Here is a 27512-nt window from a genome sequence, read left to right on the forward strand (position 1 = left end):
CCCCCCCCCCCCACTACAGAAACGATGTGGACAAATTGGAGAGAGTCCAGTGGAGGGCAACGAAAATGATTAGAGAGCTGGGTTGATTTATTAGGAGATGATTTATTAGGAGAGGCTGAGGGAATTGGGCTTATTTAGTCTACAGAAGAGAAGAGTGAGGAGGGATTTGATAGCAGCCTTCAACTACCTGAAGGGGGAATTCCAAAGACGATGGAGCTAGGCTGTTCTCAGTGGTGGCAGATGACAGAACAAGAAGCAATGGTCTCAAGTTGCAGTAGGGGAGGTCTAGGTTTGATATTAGGAAAAACTATTTCACTAGGAGAGTGGTCAAGCACTGGAATGGGTTACCTAGGGAGATGATGGAATCTCCATCCTTAGAGGGTTTTAGCTTGACAAAGTCCTGGCTGGGATGATTTAGCTGGTGTTGGTCCTGCTTTGAGCAGGGCGTTGGACTAGATGACCTCCTGAGGTCTCTTTCAACCCTAATCTTTTATGATTTGCAACTTTCAAAAGGGCTGAACTAGCCTGTTTCATGAACAGGGCAGGAATTAGGAGTAGAAAAAGCTTGGGGGACACAGCTGGCAGGAACTCATAATAAGATTTTTTTTAAAAGAAGAGTTGTTTTAAAATGAATCTTGGAAGAACTAGAGAGTTCCAGCAGAATCTTAAGAAGGTGCTCCAAACTCCAAGCCACCAACCGTCTCTGTCCCATATACAATAGAAAGGAAAGCGACTATTTATGGTATAAAAAGAAAAGGAGTACTTGTGGCACCTTAGAGACTAACCCAGGATATGGAGGAGTCCCTCCTCAGAACTGCACCTTAATATTGCACCCAGAAAACCTGGTCACTGTATACTGTATAGTATACACATCAGACTTTATCTAAATAGGTCACAGCAGCTTGTGTGATAATGTTAGTTACCCAATTATCTCAGTGTGCTTCATATGGTCTAGTCAGATCTTTACATCTGAACTGAGGTCACTCAGTTGTAAATGGTAATTCTGCCTAGCTGACTGTGGGTTTCAATGACTCTCCTCCAGCTAGTGGTTTGTTTGGTTTTTTTTAAAAAAAAAAATATGCTCTTGTCTTGTTATAACTACAAATCCACCACAGTAACGAAGTGATGCAAAAAGAAGTTTATGAGGCTTATCTATGATTGTTCTCCCCTGTACCATAGCTGTATAGTACACTGATACTGAACTGATATAATAAGCAATAAGAATGCAGTATACCCGTACAGTTTTGTGCTAATGTCTATTTACCTGCTCACTGAGTTTTGATGCCCCAGCCACAATAAGAACAATGATGTTACCAACAGCCACAGTCAGCAGCCAGCCTGCCTGAAGAACCGATTTCATGTTGGAAGGTGCCTACAGAAACAAGATATTTAATTGAATTGTTTTGCATTTTAACACATCTTATAAAAGTAGATTATATAGGTTCATGTTCGATCTTTAAAGTTTAGCTGATTCCTAACATTAACTTCAAATGCTGTTGTTTTTTTATTTAAAGAATTGTGGGAAGGGCAGGGAAAGATTGCAGAAGCAGTAAATTTCCAGTATTGCTTACAATACTGCATATATTGTTTACAATGAGTGATTAACAAGCATATTTTACATATGACTCAAACTCACTGGGTACAAAATTGTTGCTGAAATCAGAGTTCACAATAACAAATCAAATTAGGTACTTATAAGGTACCCATCACAACAGTATATGAGCACAACATCTTATAGTACGTATATTATTCATCAGAATGAAAGGAAATGAACATTAAAAAAAAGCACTCATGGCTAATATATGAGACAAATTGGAGTGTCTTAAAAATAAGGGGAGAGAAATTATTTAAGGTGATACAAAGAGGTACACAATTAAACTGATGCAAAAAGCTCTTATTTCAGTTTAAATCATATTTATTTTGATTTAGCTTAAATTGACGAGGGACACTTTGAAGCTAAAACAAAATAAACCACTCTGAAATAAGAGTGTCCACACAGGAGTTTAAAAAGCAATTTAAATTAAACCAGCACAACATGTGTAGACAAGGTGTCAGTATCTATTCATTCTGTTTTTAGCTTTTCCCCACCCAGAGTTGGCTCCATAACAAGAAGCAGTACTCCTTTGGTGCCAAGAGTTTCCATTGGCAAGCACTTTGTATGATGGAGTGACCTGAAGACTGGTAGTCAGATTATCAGCTACTGTAAATCAAATAGCTCTGATGAAATCAACACAGAAGTCATTGAAAAATGCCAGTTTATACCAACAAAAAATCTGGCAACTGTTTTAATTCACATAGATGGCAGTGGTGATTATTTTTTTTTAATGATAGTCTAACTATTTTTCTGTTTGCTTTGTAAGACCATTACATTCATCAGTAAAAGGTAAAGACACATCTCAGGAATACTAATTGGCAGAAATCTCCTACCTGAGAATAGGAAAATGCCAGCCCAGTGACAGAGAAGACCACTTCACCACATGTCATAATGAAGTACTGAGGGAGCTGCCAAGCCATGTGAACTGTATTGGGTTGGATATCTTCTACGTATTTGAGTGCTAGTGTGTTGCTGTTACACTGAAATTATAATAATGAAAATGGTACATTAGAAAACAATGATGAAAATGCTGCATGTTTTCTAAAGATAAAAATATGCTATGAGATTTTCATCAGGGAGCAACTCTCCCAGCTATAAAATAAATCAACAGTGCATAGAGAATTTTAAATTAGTGATAATTTTGTGACTGAATCCATATTAAGACCTTTAAGCCCTGGGTATCTGACCGGGCTCCAGGTTTTTAAGTCTGTTAGGCAGAAACTAGAACCCCTACATGATTCACCATATGCATTTTGATTCAGAATGCAATCCATTACATCCATTATTATTTTTATAGTTTATTAAAACTACATTAAGATAAAATATTCTAATATATGAGATAAGTCCATGTAGTTATTTTATATTTCATCAATAGCAAGTAGGTAATTTGTTCAATGGCAAAAATTAAAAAGTAGTGTAACACAAAAGTTATTCTGCATCTTCTAGCAGCATTGACAACTTACCTCTTGAATTACAATAGTGTATGCACTGCCATATCCAAATGATATTGACTGATTTTTGCAAGTCAGTGAATTGTCTGCAAAAACAACAATCTCTTTTCTGAAAAACAAAGAAGCTAATCTAAATAACTCTGGAATTAATTATACTTACATAATAATACTATGAATTCCATGTATTTTTTCTGAGGACAAAGACTATTTTTTTCCTGGAAGGCTTTGGATTAAGGTAAAGCAAAATACTTACACGCCTCTTGTAAATGATGTATAATTGGTGGCAGAAAAATTCTTCACATCTCTAAGATGAGTACCATCCATTGTGATGTTGATGGTTGAAGCCAAATTGTTTATAAATCTTTACAAAACAAAAAGAATACAATACTTGCTTATAAAACAAAACAACATAAGTAAAACTTACACAAAGCTAACATTCTTTACGTTATATACTGGCAATGCAACAGACATTTGAAATCATTTTATTCCCCCATCTCATTTGAATAGATTTGATCATTTTTAAATGACATTTTCTCTTCTCTTTAAAAATGTGTAGCTAATGCAAGAAGCAAATCAGAATCCATCTCCCTTTCCAGATGAATCAATAAGCTAAAATCTGTTTTTTTTTCATAACAAATGAAGATTCAGGTTGAAGGAAGCAGAAACAAGATATTGACTATAAAGATGCCATAGTAACACTCAGCTGAAGTGAAGTAAAGCAAATGTTTATTAACAATACCTGATTTTATTTTTTCCATCTTCTGACTTTGATGTAAGGCCATCAAGCAGCTGGTGGAAAAGACAATTATCATGAATAAAATATTTGTGTTGGTATCTTTGACATGCTATGATGTGTACTATTATGTACCAATATCCACTGTCTCTTACTTCAGAATAAGCCTTCAAGGGTAGATCCATACACAGAGTTAGGCGAGTGTCTAACTACTACTTTTGGTGCCTAAATACACAAGTTAAATCCTCATACTTCAGCTGCCATCTAACTCTGTAAGCAACTAAATTTCCACTGGTAAAGTCCTCATGGCATCTAACTTTCTGCTGGTGGGCATGTGCTAAGACACCTTAATCTTAATGTTCAGCTCACATCTCAGCCCCAGTAGGATCCCCCACATATCTCACCTGTGGGGCCTGATCTGGCAGGTCTTCTCTGAGGCTGTCTACCAGGTTGAACCCCGAGCAAAACGGAAGAGGCGGTGATTCCAGTGCTTCCCTTACACTTAATAAAGTGGGATATGGGAGAGACCCAGGTTCAAATCTCCACTGTGCCTGAGTTGGAGCAAGGATTGAACACAGGACTCCCACCCCACTGGGCTATACAATATTTTGGGGTGGGCTTCTCTCCTGTTGAAGCCATTCCACTTTGTCTGAAATACTTAAATATTAATTGGGCCAGAGAGAGAGAGTGACAATGACTCTCTAGGGCACTCACTTATGAGATCTGGGTTCCAATCCCTGCTCCAATGGCTAAGTATTTCATAAAAAGTGGAACAACTTCAAGAAAAGAATATAGTCTATAGCTCAGTGGTTGGGGCACTCACATGGAACATATGAGAGTTATGTTCAATTCCCTGCTCCAGCTCAAGCAGAGAGGGAGAATTGAACCCTGGGCTTCCACATTCTGGGTGAGTGGTCTAACTACTGGGTTTAAAGGTGGCACTACTGACTCCTAATTTTTATTTATTTATTTTGTGAAAAAGAACTGTCTTAAGCACCTAAATCGAGGAGATGGTTCATGGCTGTGAATCCCTAGAAGAGGATGCCTCCTGCTAGTCCAGAGATGGGCACCTACCTCTGACATTTCCTATTGACTAGCTTGGGCAACCCACCCACCCCAATCAGCTTGCTTACTTTTGTGAACCCCTTTCTTGGGATCTTAATTTCCCTATGCACTGGATAGGGACATGTGCTGCTTAACTCAGGGCTGTGGATTCCATGAGGTGGCAGGGCACCTCAGTGCTAGGTGCTGTAACATGGAGGCCTAGTCAACACTGAAAATTTAGATCAACATAGCTATGTCACTCAGGATTGTGAAAAATTCACATCCCTGCATGCCGTAGCTATGCTGATCTAACCCCCTGGGTAAATGTGAGCAAGTCAACAGAAGAATGTTTCTATCAATCTCGCTACCACTGCTCAAGGAGGTAGAGTATCTACACCAATGGAAAAACCCGTGCCATCAAAGTCGAAAGTATCTAAACTATGGTGTTACAGCAGCATAGCTACAGCATTGTAGCTGTGCTGCAAGAGCACCAATAGTGTGGACCTGGCCTAGATATAAGTCCCTTTTGTGGACCTGCCCCCAAGTCTCATTTTTAGAGTTTTGTTAATACATCTGATTGTTGTGAAGCATGAAACTAAGACCATCCATTTAACATGATTTATGTTTATCCAGAAATGTTTAAACTATATATTAAATGACATGTTTCCTTGCTGCTTACACATTAATATAACATAAGGTATAGGTATACAACAATACATATCATCTTCCCACCTCTCTCTCTGTGGTTCCCCCGAGTTCCATAGTACTTTTTCTCCCAGAAAGGAGGAGTCGCACAGAGCTAGCCTTTACAACTTCACTTGAGATTAAACACTCTCCATTTAAGAAGATTGGATGTTAAGAGATTGGAATACTAACTAGGAATTAAACAAGCTTACCAATTCAGTTTGGATGCCACCTGTATTTTTTAGTAAGAGAGTATGACGTTCTTTTCCCGGAATATTAAGAGGCTGATTTAAGGTTTGATTTCCATAGGCTATATTCATTCTTGTTAAGCTAATAGTGTCAAATGTCTTATAGTTTGTCTATAAAAAAAAAGAAAGAACATTTGCCATGTATATTCACATAACTGTGACTCTGTCTATGCATTTATCAGGATCCTGCTGATTCAAGAGTTCTGAAATTTATTAGGTATATTGCACATGGTCTGTGGTACTTCATACATGTCTCATAAATCCCACTTCAGATTTTTGTTCAGTTTTCTGCATCTAAAACCACTGTAATCATTTTGTCCATAAATGGTTCTGATTCATTTCTTTCTTCACACAGACCTCTCCACCCCCACACAATCCCATTTTGGGTTGAGACCCCCACATTTACAATACCATGACATTTCAGATTTAAATATCTGAAGCCATTAAATTTATGATTTTTAAAATCCGATGACAATGAAATTGACCAAAATGGATTGTGAATTTGGTAGGGCCCTACTCATAGAGTGTGGGAAAGGAAGTATCTCTGCATTGCTAAACCTCCATAAGAACTGGTATTGGTTAATATCCTTGTTGAAAGTCTCAGCAGGTAACCCAAAGACTGAATGGTATGGAGGCTGCACTATCCTTGAATGCTTCCTCCAGAACAAGGTTGAAGCACATTGGCACTGGAAAATCCTGCACTCTGTTAGTGCTGTACCTGTACCATGGTTAAACTTCACTCCTCTATTAAATTAAAATTAATTTGCAAACTGGATACAATTAATTTAGGCTTGAATAGAGACTGGGAATGGATGAGTCATTACACAAAGTAAAACTATTTCCCCATGGTATTTCTCCCTCCCACCCCACCCCCCACTGTTCCTCTGATATTCTTAGAGACTAACAAATTTATTAGAGCATAAGCTCTAAGTCTAAGTCTCTAAGGTGCCACAAGTACTCCTTTTCTTTTTGCGAATACAGACTAACAGGGCTGCTACTCTGAAATCTGATATTCTTGTTAACTGCTGGAATTAGCCTACCTTGCTTATCACCATGAAAGGTTTTCCTCCTCCCCCCCCCCCCCCCCGCTGCTGGTGATGGCTTATCTTAAGTGATCACTCTCCTTACAGTAAAAAGAAAAGGAGTACTTGTGGCACCTTAGAGACTAACAAATTTATTAGAGCATAAGCTCTCGTGAGCTACAGCTCACTTCATATGCTCTAATAAATTTGTTAGTCTCTAAGGTGCCACAAGTACTCCTTTTCTTTTTGCGAATACAGACTAACACGGCTGCTACTCTGAAACCTCTCCTTACAGTGTGTATGATAAACCCATTGTTTCATGTTCTCTGTGTGTGTGTATATAAATCTCTTCTCTGTTTTTTCCACCAAATGCATCCGATGAAGTGAGCTGTAGCTCACGAAAGCTTATGCTCTAATAAATTTGTTAGTCTCTAAGGTGCCACAAGTACTCCTTTTCTTTTTGCGAATACAGACTAACACGGCTGCTACTCTGAAACCTTCACTCCTCTGTATCAATTTAACATCTGGTGAGAGCAACAAATTTACTTAGAAGTAGAGAGAAAATTATCAGCACTTCCACATACTGTTGTGAATGAAATTCTTGATACTCTGAAGTGGTGTGAAGGAAGAAATGAACCAAGTATGTAAATTCCTATACTGGGGGGGTTGCTGTCGGGGATATTGTGCTGCTGCCTTTAGAGCTGGGCAGCCAGAAGGCAGCTGCTGGCTGGGCACCGAGCTCTGAAGGCAGCACCACCTCCAACAGTAGAGCAGAAGGAAGGGTGGCAATACCATACCATGCCACATGCACTTCTGCGCTGCTGCTGGCAACAGTGCTGCTTTCAGACCTGGATTCCCAGCCAAAAACCATGGAGCTTCTTGTATCCAGGGAAGGTTCCCGGAAATGAGTCTGACCCAGCCTTGGGAGTGGCCCTGGTAGAGGAAGAAGAAGTCCTGTCCTTCCCTAGCCCCTCCAGGACTAGCAGCAGGAGCGCAGTGCTTAGAAATTAAAGTATCCTTGTGCAGGCTATGTGTGTCTTGGGGGGGAGGGAAGGGAGTTTGACCACTACACCTCCCAACCATGGGGTCCTGCACAACAGCTCACTCGCCCACCTTTAATGCCAGCCCTGGCCCCCCCAAAGTGACGACCCACCTATACCATGCCACCTCACTTCTGCACTGCTTCTGACATCGCCGCTTCCTTCAGAGCTAGGCTCCTGGCCAGCAGCCACTGCTCTCTGGCTGCCCAACTCTGTGAAATCTGGTCTCCCCTGCAATAGCCAGTTTTCACAGGGGAGACCAAATTTCACGGCCTGTTTTTCATGGCTGTGAATTTGATAGGGCCCTAACTATGAGTATGTAAAGTACAATGGGCCCTGACTTCAGTTAAAGTCTCACGGTGCTACTGTAATATAAATTAACAATAGTAATGCATATGGATATTTGTCAGCTAGAACTGGACTGAGAGGACAAACTAATTTCACAAAGACCAACCATTAGCCATCGGATGGTAATAACTTTTATTCACCACAGACTAATCCTGAACTGGATTTGAACTGACACTCTACAGGTGGAAGATTCTCCATCCCACTGCTAAACCCTAAAATCACCTAGTCCCTCCAGAAGCATTATTTCATAGATATCACGTCTATATAAGTGAAAAATTGACCTAAGTTAGGGATGTGGAGTGAGTTCCCCTTTTTGCAGGAAAGAAATAGACTGTTTGATGACAAGAGCAAGATGGCCTGAAAACATAAACTAAATTCTGATAACTCTAACCAGCTTCTCATGCTAATAAACTTTTTTGGTCATCTGTTTAGCAGGAAAGGAGAGCTAATAGCAGATGACATCAAAAGGCTGAGGTGTTTAGTATCTATTTGGCTTCAGTCTTCACTAAAAAAGTTAATGGTGACCAGATATTTAACACAATTAATATTACCATCAGGGAAGGAATATAAGTCAAAATAGGGAAAGAATAGGTTAAAGAATATTTAGATAAGTTAGAGGTATTCAAGTCACCAGGGCCTGATGAAATTCAACCTAAGGTACTTAAGGAACTAGCTGAAGCAATTTCAGAACCATTAGCCAGTATCTTGGAGAATTCATGGAGGATGATGGGTGAGGTCCCAGAGGACTGGAGAAGGCAAAATGTAGTATCTATCATTAAAAAGGGGACCAGGGCTACACGGAGGTTTTTGGGAGCCCAGGGCAAAATCTGAAACTGAGGCCCCTACCCTTCCAAAAAATTTGCAGCAACAGAAATCATTGAACCAACAGTGCAAAAACACTGAAGGGAGGCCAGTGTGGGAAAGAGAGTTGGAGAGCAAGCCTTCACTCACTCTGTAGCAGCAGCTCCTGTCTCATGGGGCAGGACTTAGCTCCCTGCACCAGGCATTGCAATCTGAAGCATGGCACTGCAGCACCACTCGAGTTTGGCCCAGCCGACCCCTTGTCATGAGAGAGGAGTGGCCGGGCATAAACTGAGTGACCCAGTGCACCAAGTTGCAAAACCACTTGGTTTGGGGGCCCCCTCTCCAAAAGGGGACTTAGGGCAAACTGGTTCTTTTGCCTGCCCCCACATGGGCAGCCTTTAAGGGGAACAAAGAAAACACAGGGAATTATAGTACAGTCAGCCTAACTTCAATATTTGGAAAGATACTGGGACAAATTATTAAAAATCAATTTGTAACCAACTAGAGGATAATAGGGTAATAAGTAATAGCCAATATAGATTTGTCAAAACCAAATCATCTCAAACCAACCTAATTTCCTTATTTGACAGGTTTACTGGTCTAGTAGATAGGCGAGAAGCAGTAGATGTGATATATCTTCATTTCAGTAAGGCTTCTGACATGATCCCATATGATATTCTCATAAGCAAACTAGGGAAATGTGGTTTAGATGAAATTACTATAAGGGTGGCTTCAAAACTGCTACAAAGACCACACTCAAGAGTAGTTATCAATGTTTTGCTGTCAAACTGGGAAGGTGTAGCTAGTGGGTAAGAAAGCTGTAGTCAAATTGGAGAGTCCAGATGACACAACAAAAAATTATTAAAGGTTTAGAAAAGCTGACCTATGAGGAAAGTTTTTTAAAAAATGGGCATGTTTGAGAAAAAAAAGACTGAATGGGGCCCTGAGAACAGTTTTCAAATATGTTAAAGGGTGTTATAAAGAGGACAGTGATCAGTTGTTCTCCATGTCCACTGAAGGTAAGACAAAAAGTAATCACCTTAATCTGCAGCAGGGGAGATTTAAGCTAAATATTAGGAAAAACTTTGTAACTATAAGAATAGTTAAGCATTGGAATAGACTTCCAAGGGAGGTTGAGGAATTCCCATCATTGGTGGTTTTTAAGAACAGGTTGGATAAGGGATGGTCTAGGTTTACTTGGTCCTATCTCAGTACAGGGGGATTCATTAGATGTCCTCTCGAGGTCCCTACAAGCTCTACATTTCTTGGATTCTATATTAATATATTGTGCCAATATAATATTCCAATGCATTTTACTATGGTAAAGTTTGCAACTTTTCATGTGCTACCTATTGACGGAGAAAAGACTTCCCAATCAGATAAATATATAATTTAGAGATTAGAGTACAAATGATGATTAATCACTAGAGCTGACCAATTTTTTTTCTAATGAAAAGGGGGGTTTATTGTTGTTTTTCATGAAATATTGTCAACTTTGTAGAAATGTTTGTTTTTTTACAAAATGGTTAGTGAGTTTTTTCTCCAACATTTTTATTAAAAAGTTATTAAAAACATTGTTGAAATGGTTATCAATTTTTTCATTTATTAAAATGCAGGTTTTCAGTAAACAAAACATATTTTAAAAAAAAACTTGTGAAAAATTTAGAAAACAAGTTTCAATTTTTTTTTACCAACTCTAATCATTACTCTTTCTTACCGCCATCAGAGATTCCACAGTCACATTTTCAACTCCGGAGCCAAAGTCAACTTTTGCAACATCAGTGCCTAAATTTATTACTTTGATTTGGGATTGCCCTTCTTTAGGAAAATCTGGAAGAGTTTTCTTGATGAAAAAGAGTGAAATAAATTAAACAGTAAGTAATATAATATAATATAATGTATAATGACAATGCCATTGGTACTTATGAAGAAAATTGACATTTGCGCGACAAATATCTATGATTAACATATATGGTGACAAGTTTCTGTATGCTTCCTCACCCTTTATACTAAAAAGCCTAAGAAAAGGAACTTCTTTTTTCTCAGCAAGACTTCTACAACCCCATACACCTACTATCAATTTTCCTTCTGTGGTTTGCTGTAAACATCAGGACCCTTCGGGACTCAGGGCACAGGCATCAAGGGCTCCTAGGCTTTCTCACAGTCCACAACAGACCATATTTCTGAGTTTCCTTTCATCCTATCTTCTGTCCCATTTACAACAGGTGGTGACTAACCAGGGTGTAGCCATAAATGGGACCCTCCTGAGGAAGGCATCTGACCCTCTGTGTTCAGGCCAAAGAGAGAAACCAGGCTCCATTTTCACTTCCCACTAATTCTGACAAGAAGCCACCATATTAGTGTATAAAATGGCTGCTGTACCTGTGTACATTGAGATTTGGTAGCCATATGTATTTTAATTTCTTTCCCACAAGTACTACCCTACCTAGCTTTTAATGTTATCGTCTTTTCCATTGTCTGCATATATCACCATGAAAAAAAAGCTCTTTGATCTTTTTTAAAATTTCCATAGGTAGCTAATCATTTTGGGTGAAATTCATCCCTGGGCACAGGGCCAGCATAGGGCTATTTAAGTCCCCCCTCCCCTCAAAACAGGACATAAAGCAAGATGGAACTATACTATTTACACCAGCTGAAGATCTAGCCCTTTAATCTTATCTTTAACAAGCAGTGTTGAAAGTAAAACTCATTCTATTCCAATGGATTCACACATTAAATCAACAGCATTTCACTCTTAACTTGTGACATCACATAGCTCTGGGGTTGTGTCACACTTACCCTCCACTCAAAACAAATTAAAAAAGTCAGATATGCAAAAGAATTCCTGAACAAACCAAACAACTAAGTCTTCTGATTTTAAACTTCGAACTTCAATTAAAAACCCATAACAAAGACAGATAAGAATATGCTGTTGAGGAACTCGTTTAGCTTATTAATTTTATCATAGATCACATTACATTCCATGACACATATATACCAATAGGTACCCTTCCCTCTATTTTTTATAAAAACATTCTTGGTGAATTCATATAGAAAGAAATTATTAATTGCCATGGTTTGGACCATTTGCACTCTCACCAAAATCTGTATAGTAATTAAAAAACTAAATAGCAATATCATCATTTGGTTGTGTTTGGCTTAACTTACATCAATTTGCACTTGTACCAGTGCAGCAGCAACAAAAGCCAGAGATGCAAGAAGCATACCAACTGTAATCTTCCTTAGGGGCCTAGTATAGCAACAAAAAACATGAATTTTAGGAGTAGTTTTAATCCAAAAACTCAGCTGTGATTTTCCATTTCATTATAAGGAACATTAAGATAACCATTGTTAGTATATTATTACCCTGTGAGTACTGATATGGTTACAGAAGATACCCTGTTATGCCTTACATATCTCAGTGTTAGTTCCCAGTTACCCTTTAGGGAAATCTAGACTCCTTGAAATTATATCACTAGTCTGTTTAATAATCTGTTGCTCAAGATCTAGATGGCTCATTTCTATGATTAGCCATCATCTGAACAATTATTAGGTGTGCACAGTTAACCTAAAAAGTCTGATGTACTCAGAAAGGGAACTTAACCCATTTAAGGCTGCAAAGAATAAAAAGAGATACAGAAGTGCATAGTTATGGCCTATACAAAAGGAAGATTACTTATTATGCATATATTACTATGTTAAAATATGAAAAGTACTGAACTAAAACAAAATTTGGAGAGAGATGGTTTTTAGGTCTAATGACATTTTAAGAGATGATTAAATTTAGTACCATGGCAATAAAAATCAGTTTAGGGCAAACTGATTTATTTATGGCATCAAACTATGGCTGTGGAGGGCCCATGTATGAAGGAGCCAAGTAAAATTTTCATTCCCAGTAAAGAACATAAAATGTTCTGTCTCTCTAATGTAATCAAAATCTTAGTGGGAAGAGGATGGGAGGGCCAGCAGGTTTGCAATAGGGGAATTTCAGATTCCCACAACAATTTTCATAAATGGACGAAAGCTAACTGCAATAAATGTGTCAGAAAAGAACAGTACACAGTCAAGAAATTTGATTTTTAAATTTCTCGTACTAATGCTTTATTTGATATTAAATTTATCAATAATTCCCATACATCAGTTGTGACTGTTTGTTGGGCACACTACAGTTGTAGGATTGTAGACTTATATAAACTCAATGAGGAAAGCAAGAGAAACAGAGAAAGAACTCAGGAATATACTGTAAATACCAAAAACAGGGAACTTTAATTTGAAACCCTGTAAAAATTAATTAATTAAAAATGCCAGTAACAAAATTCATGTAGATTCTTTATAATGAATCACCCCTTCCTAAGACTCAGTTATGAGAGAGCATCTGGCTGAATTCTAGCCTAATTTTACGTCTTTGTGCCACTGCGTCTTAACCTAGAATGACTCCTAAAAATGGAAGACCCATTTTATAGTGTATAAAATTATCTAGACTGGGGGGGAAAGTTCTTTTTTCAATTGAGTTAACTCAAATCAAGCTAACTTAACACACTTGACAACCCTATTAAGCCAGCTTGATTACAGACCTGAGAGTGGCTATCCTTCAACAAAAAAACTTCAAAAACAGACTCCAGCGAGAGACTGCTGAATTAGAATTAATTTGCAAACTGGATACAATTAACTTAGGCTTGAACAAAGATTGGGAGTGGATGAGTCATTACACAAAGTAAAACTATTTCCCCATGTTATTTCTCCCCCCCCCCACCCCCACACTGTTCCTCAGATGTTCTTGTTAACTGCTGGAAATGGCCCACCTTGCTTGTCACCATGAAAGGTTTTCCTCCTCCCCCCCCCATGCTGGTGATGGCTCATCTTAAGTGATCACTCTCCTTAGTGTGTATGATAAAACCCATTGTTTCATGTTCTCTGTGTGTGTATATAAATCTCCCTACTGTATTTTCCACTAAATGCATCCGATGAAGTGAGCTGTAGCTCGCGAAAGCTTATGCTCAAATAAATTTGTTAGACTCTAAGATGCCACAAGTACTCCTTTTCTTCTTGATTGAGCTAGTTCAGTTGAAAAAAGTACCCTTAGTTGTTTCAGCCAATGAACCTTTTCCATCTTTCCAAACTGCATTCCTATCCATGCTGTATTTCTAGTAACAGATCGTGCTATATGAAGGTATAAATAGCAGCACTCTCAACTAGAGCTGATGAGGTATTGGTTTTTCTCTTCCATTAATATTTTTGAGAGTTCAAAATTTTTTCCTGTCTTGATTCCGGACAAAAAGTCAAAATCTCAAAAATCCTTGTGAACCAAAAATACAAATTTTTACCATTTTGGATCAATCAAACTATTTTGTTTTGATTGATTTTGCCCTTATTTGCCACATTTTTTTCAGTCTAAATAGTTTAAATTTTGAAAGAAGCAGTCATTTTGAACCATAAAAATGAAATTTTTAACTTTGACACTCTATTTCCAAACTTTTTTTCTTAACATTTACTTGAGTCAGGAAATTTATTGAACCTGACCCTACTTTGCTAACAGTTTAGTTTTCACTGAATTGGCATTTTTTTACAAAAAAGTGATTAATCGAAAAATTCCTGGCCCGCTCTACTCACAACGTAAAGTGCAGTCTAATATCTACCAGAAAGTATATCTGGCTTCTTCCAGTTCTGAGGCAAAAAGATAATCGCACAAGATAGGAGTAACTATGTGTCTATTTTTTATAATAGAAAACAGAAAGAAAGAATGAAGAAAGGAAGAAAGCAGGTTGAAATCCTGGTTCTCTTGAAGTCAGTTTGATTTATGGCATTGACTTCAAAGGGGGCAGGATTTCATCTCCACTCTGTAGTTTGCCCCTTGCAGCTGGGTTCTCCTTCTCTTTGTTCTTAGAGTTTTATATATGATTGCAACTAAGTGTTTCAGAAACATAAAATACTTTTTATATTAACTCATTATTAATAGTTCTACACTTTGGATTTCCTTATCTTAGTGAAAGCTTGCTCTGTCACAATATTATCAACAGAGCACTTTAAGATTAATCATTAAAATACACCTAAAGATTAAATCAGGCATATGAATTAACTTACGTGAAATTGATGTGGCATTTTTTAATTAAAGGATAAACCACGGTGTCTACAATTGGGACCATAATAACAATCAGAATCGGGTTCACGGTCTGTTGGATGTAAAAATCCAGAAAAGAAGTTAAGCACTTTCCAAAGTCTTTTTTTAAATAGTGATTTTAAAATAAAGTCTTTGGGGAGTATTTAAAAATATCACAAATGTAGTTTAGTGTACCTGCATCTGGTCTGGCTGGATCTGAATGGCTCCCTAAGGAAAAGAAAAGGTAAATATATTTTAACATTAGAAGACTAACAAAATGTATACGAACAAATTAAATGTGAATAAATCTTTAAAACTTTAAGATAAAGTAACCTACAAAGTTTCCATCCATTGTTGTGGCTTGTAATGTCCATCTTGATCCCTTAATAAAACAAAGTCATAATGAAATTCTACAATAAAGCAATCTGCTCTAGTTACTCCTGAATTTTTTAGAAAGGGAAGTCTAGAGAGGGTGGGGAATCAATAATAAAGGAAGACAAAAACTTTCCTTAAGATATCTTCCTTACTATTCTCTGTCAATCTTTGACAAAGGTCTGATCCTGAACTACTAAAGGAAAATGTTGGACTTGCAATGGGATCTTTGGAGAGCAGCTTTCTGGCTGACTTCCACAGTGTCTGCACTCAGGGAATCCTCCTCCAGACAGAACTGGGGCTTTTAGAGGCCTTTTATGTTGCTCTGGTCTTTTTTACCCAGCTGGAACCGAGATGAGGATTTTATCTTTAATATTTTTGCTGACATTGTGTCAACTTAGATTTATTTTGTAATATATATGTTTGAAATATTAATTGATCATACACTTAAAACTTTACAAGAAGCAGTTAGTGTATAATAGAAGAGAGAAATAGAATAACTTAATAGGTACAGTATATGAATAACTGTGTAATTCATAAGTACCATTTTTCATTACCACCAATTTAAATTCTACCCACTGATTTCACAACATAATGACTGAATATAATTGTATATGTACTTGCAAAAAAATTACACTTTTTTTCTACCTTACCTGCTGATCAAAAAGTGCCCAGAACATGGGGAGAGGAATATACAGGAAAAGCACCCTCAAGACCATCTTAGTTTGTGTAATAAGTCGTTTCTGTAGTGAAGAACAGTAAATAAAAAAGTTGCTAAAAATAGGTAAATTCAACAAAACCACAAGTTTATATATATATATATATATATATATATATATATATATACACACTAAGACTAAGACTATTACTATTATTCATATTTTACTCATACTATTGCTATTTTGTATCATATTTTAATTCATATTAGAAACAAGGTCCTGATCATGCAAGACTTAGATACATGCTAAACTTTACAGGTTGTGAGTAGTGCTTTAGACTTCAATGGAATTACTTACACTCCTTTAAAGTTAAGCACATGTGTAAGTCTTTGCACTACTGGGGCCTAAATTAAGGTGAAGGTAATAAACGGACAAAACCTGTGCAGGTGTGTGTGTGAAGAAAGAACAAGAGGGGTTATGTAAATAAAGTTCACTGTTACTCAGTAAGGTCTCTACACATATGTGATGGTTATATTGAACTAGACTTTGTTTTTGTTAGTTTGTATTATTTTATCTCATTTCTGATAGGTGATGTTGCAGAAACAAATTTATATATTGGGGCTGAATAGCTGTAGGGCTTTAAAAGCTATGACAAGGAGTTTGAACTCAGTATGGATTACCAGTAAAGGGATGCAATATTATAATAAAGGCCCTGTGCAAAGCAACACATTACTGCATTGGTTACACTTGATTCATATTTTCAAGCTTATTTTCACAAGCATGAGGGCTAGGAACCTCAGTTTGTGTGAATTGTTATAGATCATTTGTTTTGAGGGGCCTACGACAATTTCACCGACCGAGGATTTGCCCCTATTATATTTTTTTAATGTAAGCTTAGATTCTGGAGCACAATTCTGCAGCTTGGAGTGGATTCTCGGACAAATTTCGTGACCATGGAGTCCATAGGGCATTGATTACAATCCTCATTAGTGTAATGTGCATTGTTCACATGTGTTATCATATATATTGTGTGTTTTCATTCAAAGTGTATTTTGAAGCTGGATCGTTTATATCAAGGCCATAAAATCTACACTGGAGATAAAATGCTTGCTATCATATTGAAACTGCTACCAGGTAATTTTAAGTATTTGTTATGAGAGAGAAATACAATTATGTTCAGCCCTCTAGAGTTTCCTCAGTGCAGTTTGTGATCATGCACAGAGCCCTGATACCTGGAGGGCAATCTGAAGCTACATTAAACCATGATGGTAACCATCCTAATTGTCAGAGCAGTAAGATCTAGCTAGAGCACTAGCTTCTGATTACCGTAGACAGACACAGCAGTAGCTTCCCTGGTATTTGGTATGGGGTTGCGTAACTAGTGAACAAGGCAAATGGAACAAAGAGAAAAAAGGGAGGAAGGCATTATCTATCTATCCATGCACATGTGCTCCTGCACACACAAATGATACTTACATCATACTTTTCACTAGCCCAGTCCAGCCAGTGTTCTCTTGTGGGGAATTGTTTGCTGCGATGCTGAAACCTGTTTTTGACAGCAAACTGAAAAGAACATTAATAAATTTGGATTAATTACACTGAATACCATTTAAACATGGTGCAACAAATATTTGTAACTGTAAGGTTAAAGTGACTTATTATAATAAGAGAAATTTTCTTTCAAAGCAATTTATATTCAATTTATTTTTAATTTATTTTTATTATTATTAAAAGGTGAATGTTTCTATGAAACTGTTTTAAACACTTAAAGGAAGTGTTCTGCTATATGTCTCATATGTCGTGGATTCTGTAAAACATTCCCAATATCAGAAGACACCAAGCAGTTCAGAAAAATAGGTATTGCCTCTGAACACTGGGTGCTGCTGACAATTCTCAGAGGCCTTGTCTATACAGGTTTTTGCAGAGTACACTTTCAGTGTTTAATAAAATAAGAAGATAGTTTCAGTTTTACATAGTAATTCTTCAGAATGGAGTTACACTTTAAGGATAAATTTTGTGTACATGAAACATTAATATGTATTTTCTAATGAATTCCTCATGCCAACAAAAAATATTATGTAGCTGTGCTAGAGTTACACTGGCAGACCTGTATGTGGGGAGCACAGGACTAGAATAACAGGGGGGTACTACAGGTCAGGATTGACGGAACCTGCATTAAGCCCCACTGAAGTCTCTGCCACAGCTGGGCCCTGATCTTGCTTGAGGCCTCAAGGAATCATGGTAACTAACATTTACTGAAATTAAGAGACCTTAGCAGCTGGATTGTTTAAAAGTGGATGATTTGAAATCAAGTCAACACAGGATAATTTAAGGTGGGTGTGTGTGTTAGGCTCAATTAAGAAAAACAAATAGAAATCAGAGTGAATATCAAAAACTCAAAAAGAAAAGGAGTACTTGTGGCACCTTAGAGACTAACAAATTTATTAGTCTCTAAGGTGCCACAAGTACTCCTTTTCTTTTTGCGAATACAGACTAACACGGCTGCTACTCTGAAACCTATCAAAAACTCAGAATCTTCTTTTACACCAAAAGATCAGATTAATTGTGACAGAAATAATTGCAACATTATGGTGGAATTTTACTCCTGACTGAAATGGAATAAACAGTTTGCAAGCTACAAAGTTTATGAATGTCATAAAAATTATCAATAGGTGATAAAGACCAACTCCATTTGAAAAGTCCAGCCACGCTTTTCCAGGTAGTCTGGTATTACTTACTCCAATGCATTTGGAAACCTGGAGCATTATATTGCCTTGAGGATGAGCTTTCTTGTACATTTTGCTTCCAAGTATGAACACTACTACAATGAGTAAACAGAAAAGCATTTCAGGATTGACTGAAACTAGAGGAAAATACTTTGGTATACAAAACATAATGACAAAGAGATTAAAACAAACCAAGCCTGAATGGGAAACAGCATTTTAAAGAGCAATAAAACAGTTAACATATTTTTCAATTAATTTTTAATCAATCTATTATACTTTATCAGATTCGTAAACAGATTCTTATGCAGTCCTTATTCAGGCAAATATCTGTTGTCTTCAGTGGATAGGCAGTTTGCCTGAGTAAGGACAAAAACAAAACAAAACACATAGGGGCCTTAGGTCTGGGTCTGCTGTATTTTACTAATACAACCTCTAATTAAAGATGTAAATTTCGAAGAACAAGTGTATTGGATAGTGCAGCTATTTTATCCTCTATGGAACTCTGAAAGGCTTCTTATAACAAAATAATTCCTTGGTCTTTGGACTGCAATGCTCATTGAGCAGTGCAGCTGGTAAAATGCAGTGTTTTTTCATAATCAAGTAAATGGTTAGATACAGAAGGACAATGCAATATTTCACCTGTGCATCTGCAATTACTGTATTAATATATTTCTATTCTATTTCTATTCTGTGCTCATCTTAATCTTGGATATTTGATGAAAGCTTTGAAAAACCTCCCTTATTTAAAGCTTTCACATTTATTTACTGCCCATGAATGCTCCAAGTAGTACTACATAAACTAAAGCAAACTGTGTAATGCAGAACATTTAGGATTTATTTGAGGTTTTGTCATGAACACAGATAAGGGGCAGTATGTTCTTGTGCTGCCTCTGGAGCCGCTTTCATGGAAGTTCCCCCACTGCTCCAGGGAGGGAATAAACTGCACCAGGTTTATAGCAGAAACAGACCAGGCTCCCTGAGATGCTGCCACAGCAATGTACATTGTGGGGGGTGGAAACAAGGGTCTGTCCACTCAGATCCACGAGCATGAAGTGGGATGTAATAGCTCTGTGGATCTTGCTTCTCCTCTGGTGCAATCACCCATGATGTGGGTAGCTGGTGCAAGGGCACATGGGGACACATCTTGCACTCCCTTAAGCCCTGGTACTGCCATGCAGGCCTGGCCACAATTTGACCCTTAATAGTAAAACTATTTTTATTAGACAATTTCTCCTTAATTATCAGATTTTAATTTGATTGCTATTTCCAGAGCAAAGGTACCAAGCCCAACCCTTCATTTGTGCCTCTAATATGAGATCTCTCTTACCCCCTGATTAGGTTTTGGGATGTTGTGATGGAGTCAGGACTAGTAACCTGAGGAGATGTACTTCATCAATTTTCTACTTTAATATTTCTGCCATAGTTTGAACTTTGTCCATAATGCTAAGAAACCCCTGATCAGTGGTACATAAATGTATATTTATACTTTCCCTTTCTAGACTACAGCAGCACAGCCAAGCAATTACAACACATGGAGCTCTCTACCACGCAAATATATTTATCTGTATGGTGTTAATCTGCAGTTATGCAAATGCTACATCAGAACCTTGGATTATAAAGAACAAGGCAGCCTCTACCTTTAACTCCACATTTCTAAGCAAATAGTCTTATTTGCTCTTCTCATATAAAAAGTGGTCAATATAATAAAGATAATTTATGCAGTAAATAAAAAGGAAAACATGCAACATACTCAATGAAACAGCCATGAGTGCGGCAGGCACTCCAAAGGCCAGTGGGTAACACTGTTGCTTGGTGTGAATGCCACATTCTTCGCCTGAAGGAAATAAAACAGTGTTAGACAGGAGTTTTGTATACTAGTGTCAGCTAACATTGAAGCTATAAAATTTACATAGGAGTATACTAGCCTGCTAGCAACTAATCTGTCTTGCTCTGACAGTTTAGTCAGCTTTCTAGTCAAACCATTATGTAAAGTCCTATCTTTCTTCCTTTGGTTGACTCTTTCTGTTCAAACCGCAGAAGGCATTTTCAATGGTATATCAGCAAAGAAGGGTCTCATATATTTTTTCATATGCTTATCTGCCATCTATCCGAGGAAGGATAGCAAATTGTGTTAACTAATAATAAAATGACAGCAATGAACTGGAATAGAATGCCAGAAATCAAAAGGTCCAAGTCTGAGCTACACTTTTTTGGGATCATTTGTATAATTCACCTGTGGCTTTGCCATTCTTGAGAAAACAGCCATTCCAAAGTCATGACAATAAAACCTATAATCCATCGTACAGCCTAACACATACTCCACTTACAGATGTATGTGTGTGCATGTCTGAATAGTCACTACACTATATAATCAAAGTTAAACATAGGAAGGAAGGACAGAAAAACAAGTATATTTAATCATGTACAGTTTATTAAGGAATGAACCCAGATATTGGTAATTTAGAATTTGCTTTACATTTAGCAGGATGTCACTTCCATTTAAAAAAAAATCACAGAGACCTTCATAATTAGAACACATAAAAACTTCCATTTTGATAATAGTAAAATTTTGACTTAATTTGTTGTAGATTTTAAGTGTGTATGTGTCTATATATTATCTATGTGTGCATCTTTTGTAATACCTTTAAGCCTCTGAATAAAAAGATCCCTTTCTTCTTCCCCCTCACTCCCCGCCACAAAACAGAGAAATCTAATGATACTGTTTTCCTCTCCTTTTTTTGTGATTTTAGTGGTGATTTAAAAGATGCTGTGTTAAATATTCTGTAGAACAAAGCCTTTGAGCTACAAAAGAGTCACAGTGCTGGCTTCCCCACCTTCCTATCAGGTGTGAAAGTAGTGCAGTCTCCATGGTCATTCAACTTTTAGCCTCTCTGAGACTGCAAAGGAAGATGCCAATTAGCATCAACTATGACAGTGAGGTTTTGCGATATTGACATTTCTACATTAGAAATAAGCTGAAACTATAAACATGTCTCCTAAGCCATCTGATGGTAATGACTTCTGGGTGGACTCAAAGTAATTGCCTAAATCTAAAATACCCTTATCCAGTACTAATCCAATAAGTGATCCATCCCCGCTGCCTTATTCTTTTTTGCTCTGCTGTTTAACCAGTTTGTAGACAACATCAGTGCAAGTTTACCTCTGAGAACTGGAGTAATTATAGTAGAGAGAAGACTTCCAGCATTAACAGACAAATAAAAGAGAGAGAAGAATTTACTTCTTTGTTTTTCCTGCAGTGAGAGTAAGAAAATAAATTAAAAAAAAAACCTATTTAGAACATGGTTAGTCAGTATTATGTTGATCAGACTCTGCTGGCCTAAATTACAATGTAGGATTGCAGTCAGCTCAATAATTAGTACTGATGACACAGTGTATGTATTTGTAGAGAACACAGTAGTAGGATCTAGCTCTTCTTTTGGACACCCAAGTACCAGAGCAATGGGCACCATCTTTAAAAAATTAAATTAAAAATTAAATTTAAAAATTAAAATTAAAAAATGAAATATGAGTCCAACTATGTTTGAAAAATATTACCTGTTCCTCTTCAAACTGATCTCCACCAAATGCTGATACACAGGGCTTGATTCCACCAGTACCAAAAGCAATTAAGATCAGACCAGTCATAGACAGACCACTGGGGAAGGGGGAAAATGTCACTCAGTTTACTTTAGTATAGGTAAAGGAACATCACATAAGGAGAAATGCCCATGCTTGCTAATAGCAAGAGCATTAAACAAAGAAATTATTAACTGTGTCCTAACATTCAAAAATGTCATTGACCAGTTTCTGGTCTATATATGTCACTGGGGTGGCTTGAAGGAAATGTAATGGGCTGGAGAAGAATTACCCCAGTGCAGGAACAGCATAGGTCTGAGTTAAGCAGCCCTACACTGCCCCGATTAGATGCACCAGCTTGGAGGGCATGCTGGGGCCAGGGACACAAGGTGGTGCATTAGGGATGGAGGTACAATTGTAGCACTAAGCACTATGGGGATTCTGGACTTCAGAGAGCCTATAGGCAGCTCACCCAAAGCTGCAGTAAGTTAAAGGGGCTGAGCTACCTTATACCGGGGCCATTTCAGGCTCTGCAACTGCCCAGAATGCAGGCAGCGGAAAGGTGGCATAAAACCATCTTTTCCCCTGCTCGTCCTGGCCTGTGCTTTCTGTGCTGGACAGTCTCTAGCACATGATATTCTGCTGTGCCAGAAAGCAAAGATAAAGTAATGAACTTTAGCTTGTTCTTAAGATATTCTTTCTTGGCTCATTTATCTGTGAGAAATACTCTATTTTATTCAGGAGTATGATATATTTTCCTTGGAAATCAAGATGTAGTTTTATGAAGCAATGTGAATGGTGTCATATGTTGCATAATATATTTCTGGATGTTAAAATTCCAGCTCCAAAATCAGATGAAATTTTATTAACTACACAGTTTCAGAGAATCTCTTTTGCACAGACCTTGTGCAGTGATGAAAATCTGTAGTCTGACTAGCAAAACTCACAAAATGTATAGTTCATACTCAATATAGAGTTAGTCTGCCTTTGTAATCATTCTCTTACAGAGTTCAGATTTAAAATAAAATTTAAATGAAAGAGATTTGCCTTGAGGTAAATGATTGCCTCACTTAAATTAAGTGAAATCAGTATGGTTTGAATTTTGCACACATACTGTGAAACTTTTCAGGTGCATAAAAATAAAAGGGAGAAACTGTTTAAGTAGTGAACTACATAGGTTCTCTTCTCTAAAACTGTGCAATCCTGGGGAAATTGATTGTGTAAATTCAAGCTGCTCTAGGGCAGGTTTTTAAGCAGCAGATCAATATAAACTTCAGTGGTCTTTGCCACATTATAGGGGTCATATAACAACATGGATATGACAGCTTCTTTTTAAAAGTAGCAGTAAATAAGGAGAGACTGATCATTAGACAATTTAAGTAACAAGTACAGTAAATTAAAGAACTAAATTATTCCATCATGCATTAATCTGGAAGACGGAAATGTGTAATGCAACTTACATGTGTAATGGAATGTTATCAGGAATTCCATCCCTGTTATGGTCTGTCAAGTCATTTATAGAACTTACTGCCATGACCGCCTGTCCAATGGTATAAACAATGGACAGGGAGACAATGGTCCTGTTGTAAAGGAAGAAGACAGAAAATATGTGTTTTTAGCTGCACAGCTAACTCAGATTTCTTTCTAGTTCACAAGAATATTTCAGGCAGAAAGATAATTGGTTAGAATAAACAGGATGAATAAATCCACCATGAAATAGCTATGAAGATCTTATCACAAGATACTGTAAATATATCAAAACATTTCCTGAATAATAAACAATTTATCTCATACCAGTTATACTTTTGATACTTTATTTTAAAAGTAGTCTCTGCTTAAGCAAAATAAATAATTTAATTATATTACTTAATTAAATTAAAGTAAGGTAATGAGAAAAAAGAAATTAGAAAAAAGGTGTGTATTCAGGCATGTTATTTAACATCTACATATTGTGATTGCACCATCTGTCAGTGCTTCAGTGATTTCCTCTTTAATAACCAAGTGAGGGAAAAAAGTAATATTGTGAAATTTAAATTGAATATATTGTGAAATTTAAATTGTATATGCATTCTACCAACAATATTCAACCTATGCTCTGGGTACATAACTATTCGTAGTTCTCTAATTTTCTTCTAATTTGTTTCTAATTGAAACTGAAGTGGGAAAATAATAAAAACTACACATAATGAGAATAGCCCATTAGCTGTTTCACTTAAAGTGTATTCATCTATGAAAGCCTAAAATATAAGACTAGCATCAGGATAGTAGTGCCGACTGCTAGCACCAAACATGAGTTTCTCTGTTGCCATTGCATTGGGCAACTGAGTGTGCATATTGTAGTGTGATCAAGAAACTCATAACTTTAAACTTATGTCCATTCTTGTTTCACAAAGCCCTTAAACATGTTCTTTACTTTAACTTCAATGGGACTTAAACATGTGATTAAAGTTAAGCATGTGATTAAATGTTTTGCTGTGAACGTTTTCTTAGTACAAATCCACAGACATCTACATTTGTCTCTAATCTCTGTCAGTTATAATAATTTTAGGTATTAGTCTTAACGACAATGGGAAGAACATTTCAGATAGGAGTGAGACTTTGTCTGAGCTGACAGTGAGAAAATCTTGTTGCTGTTCTTTATTTGGGAGGCTCAGATACTACAGTGATATATATATGAGCAATAGAGAGACAATTTATGCCGGGGTGGCCAAGCTTACTGACCCTCTGAGCTGCATATGACAATCTTCAGAAGTTTGAGTGAATGTGGGTTTTCCACTCCAAGGTGAGTGTCCTAACCACTGGGCTATGTAGTAGTCTGGGGCAGTTCTCTCCTGTTGAAGCTGTTCTACTGTGTATAAATAATTATTCAGCAAAAGAATTAGAACTTGGGTTTCCCACTTCCCTGGTGAGTGCCCTACCTGAATCATTCTCACACTCTCTCTGTCCCAATGAATATTTCTGTCAGTGACTCAAGCTTTTCCTCACTTCCAGTTATGAGTGAAACCTACTAAAATTTTTTTCAGAGTAGCAGCCATGTTAGTCTGTTTTCGCAAAAAAGAAAAGGAGTACTTGTGGAATCTTAGAGACTAACAATTTATTTGAGCATAAGCTTTCGTGAGCTACAGCTCACTTCATCAGAAAACTTGAAGCCTCTCTACAAGTCTTAATTCATGAACACCAGCTCCTGACAGAGTATTCTTGAATCCCGAGGGTGGTTTAAAACACTCTTTCCCTAAAGCAACAGTTGGAATTTCATTGTTTTTTTCAGTAATGCCTTCATTTGATTGTTCTGCTTTTTAAATAAGCACTCACTTGAACTTTCCCAGCCAGGAGTCAGCAACGATTGCTCCAAGGATTGGAGTCAAATAGCACAGAGCAACAAATGTGTGGTAGATGGCTGTAGATAGGTTATCATCCCAGTGGAGAAAAAATTTGAAGTATAGAACAAGCACAGCTAGAAGGGGGAATAAAACAATCTGTTACGGAGGTGATAATCAGTAACTGAAACCAAAAGCAGGTGAAGATTTAAAAGGAAGTTACCTCGCATTCCATAGTAGGAGAATCTTTCACAGAACTCATTGATGACAATGAAGAAGATGCTGAGTGGAAAACCAAGGCAACTTGGCTGAAGGGGAACAATGGTACAATGTGAATTCCAACAAAGCCATGAAATGTATAAAGAGGATCATTATCTGGCCACAATCCGTAATTCTAGCCCGAGTCAGTACAAATTTTACCAGTTACGGGTCAGTTATTGCATACCAGTGTAGTTAGATCTATTGAATGCAATGGAGCTAGGCAAAATTGTAATTGAATAAAAACTTCATGTATTGCATATTTGGGATGCTAGGCTTCTAATGTCTAGAGTAGTTCTGAATAGTATCCCAAAATATGCAAAACATTGTTATTATTCAATTACAGTTTTATATTAAAATCTAGTGACATTTTTAGAGCTCTCTTGTCAGGTGTAAATGATGAACCTTTAGTGTTGGACAAAAGTAAATCTTCCAGAAAGACAACCAGTCTTGATATGAAATCATCAAGAAGAGAAAGAGAATCCTCCACTTCCCTTGGTAGTTTGTTCCAGTGGTTAAACACCCTCACTGTTAACATTTGTGCCTGATTTCTGATTTGAATTTGTCTGGCTTTAACTTTCAGATATTGGTTCTTGTGTATCTTTTCCCACTAGATTAAAGAGCCCTGTAGAACCCAGTATTTCCACCCAGTGAAGGTAAAGTTTAGGTATGCAAATACTTGAGTATATTACTGTAAGTATTTGCATGCTGGATCTTTTAAGCTGTAAGAGTTGATGATTCATGAATTATTGAGTTGCATAGCCATGCTGAGAACTGAGGTGAGAGCAACAGAGTACAAAATTAGGCAAATACAACCAATATATGTGCACAGATCTTTAAAAACCTTTTGTTAGCTAAAATGCTCTGCATAATGGTTAACGTTTTTGAGCCAATAATCATTATTGTTTTATCTGCCCTGAAACTGGAATCTGTAAGCTCTTTTATACACAAACTGAAATGCTATCTAGTGTATTTTCACTTTGACTTTGACAAGTACCTCTGTGCCATCACCTAAAATGTTGTTTTGTACCTCTACAGGATAATAGAGTATTATGAATCATAACACATACGTCTACATCTCAGCAGCAAGAGCACACTAGCTTCACAAACTACTGGACCATATCTTAACTCTGGCCTTCTCAGTGTCAGTATAGTCCCACAAATATAGTACAGATCTAAAATATGGGCTAACTGCAAGAAATATACAAAAATATACAATATAAAATCTGGATTTTAGCTATAAATATAGGAATCTTTCTATCTACCAAATTAAGAGAAAAGGATTCTGATGGAGAATGGAAAACAGATGGATAACAAAAGGTGTTTGAATCCAAACCTATAGGAACAGGAGACAGTAAATTTCATGCAAGGCCAAAACACAACCTAAAGCATCCCACATGGAACCTAAAGGCTCATGAGACGGGCACTTTGAAAATGTCTCAATAGAATGCATCTTGTCCTCTTGCCATAATTACAGGGCAAGGATAAAACTGATCAGCAGCAGGTTTTTATTGCTGGTGACAATGAAAATGCAATTTC

The 27512-nt window shown here is 37.2% G+C and overlaps 1 protein-coding gene across 1 annotated transcript in view; it reads right to left on the minus strand.

Annotated features, from left to right (window-relative positions):
- Positions 1-27512, minus strand: part of SLC15A1 (solute carrier family 15 member 1) — a 47459-nt gene that overhangs the window by 2411 nt on the left and 17536 nt on the right. The window contains exons 3-22 of the mRNA XM_038418617.2: positions 25939-26023; positions 25711-25852; positions 23859-23978; positions 22378-22477; positions 21983-22073; positions 20573-20656; positions 18835-18917; positions 17573-17659; positions 16091-16180; positions 15403-15447; positions 15261-15293; positions 15050-15138; positions 12137-12218; positions 10686-10811; positions 5719-5865; positions 3785-3834; positions 3299-3406; positions 3058-3154; positions 2428-2574; positions 1265-1372 (exon numbers count right to left, since the gene is read on the minus strand). Of these exons, the coding sequence (XP_038274545.1) occupies positions 1265-1372; positions 2428-2574; positions 3058-3154; positions 3299-3406; positions 3785-3834; positions 5719-5865; positions 10686-10811; positions 12137-12218; positions 15050-15138; positions 15261-15293; positions 15403-15447; positions 16091-16180; positions 17573-17659; positions 18835-18917; positions 20573-20656; positions 21983-22073; positions 22378-22477; positions 23859-23978; positions 25711-25852; positions 25939-26023 (1914 nt within the window). The remainder of the gene's footprint in view (positions 1-1264; positions 1373-2427; positions 2575-3057; positions 3155-3298; positions 3407-3784; positions 3835-5718; positions 5866-10685; positions 10812-12136; positions 12219-15049; positions 15139-15260; positions 15294-15402; positions 15448-16090; positions 16181-17572; positions 17660-18834; positions 18918-20572; positions 20657-21982; positions 22074-22377; positions 22478-23858; positions 23979-25710; positions 25853-25938; positions 26024-27512) is intronic.

Source organism: Dermochelys coriacea, chromosome 1 (assembly GCF_009764565.3).
Source record: "Dermochelys coriacea isolate rDerCor1 chromosome 1, rDerCor1.pri.v4, whole genome shotgun sequence".
NCBI classification, from domain to species: Eukaryota; Metazoa; Chordata; order Testudines; family Dermochelyidae; genus Dermochelys; species Dermochelys coriacea.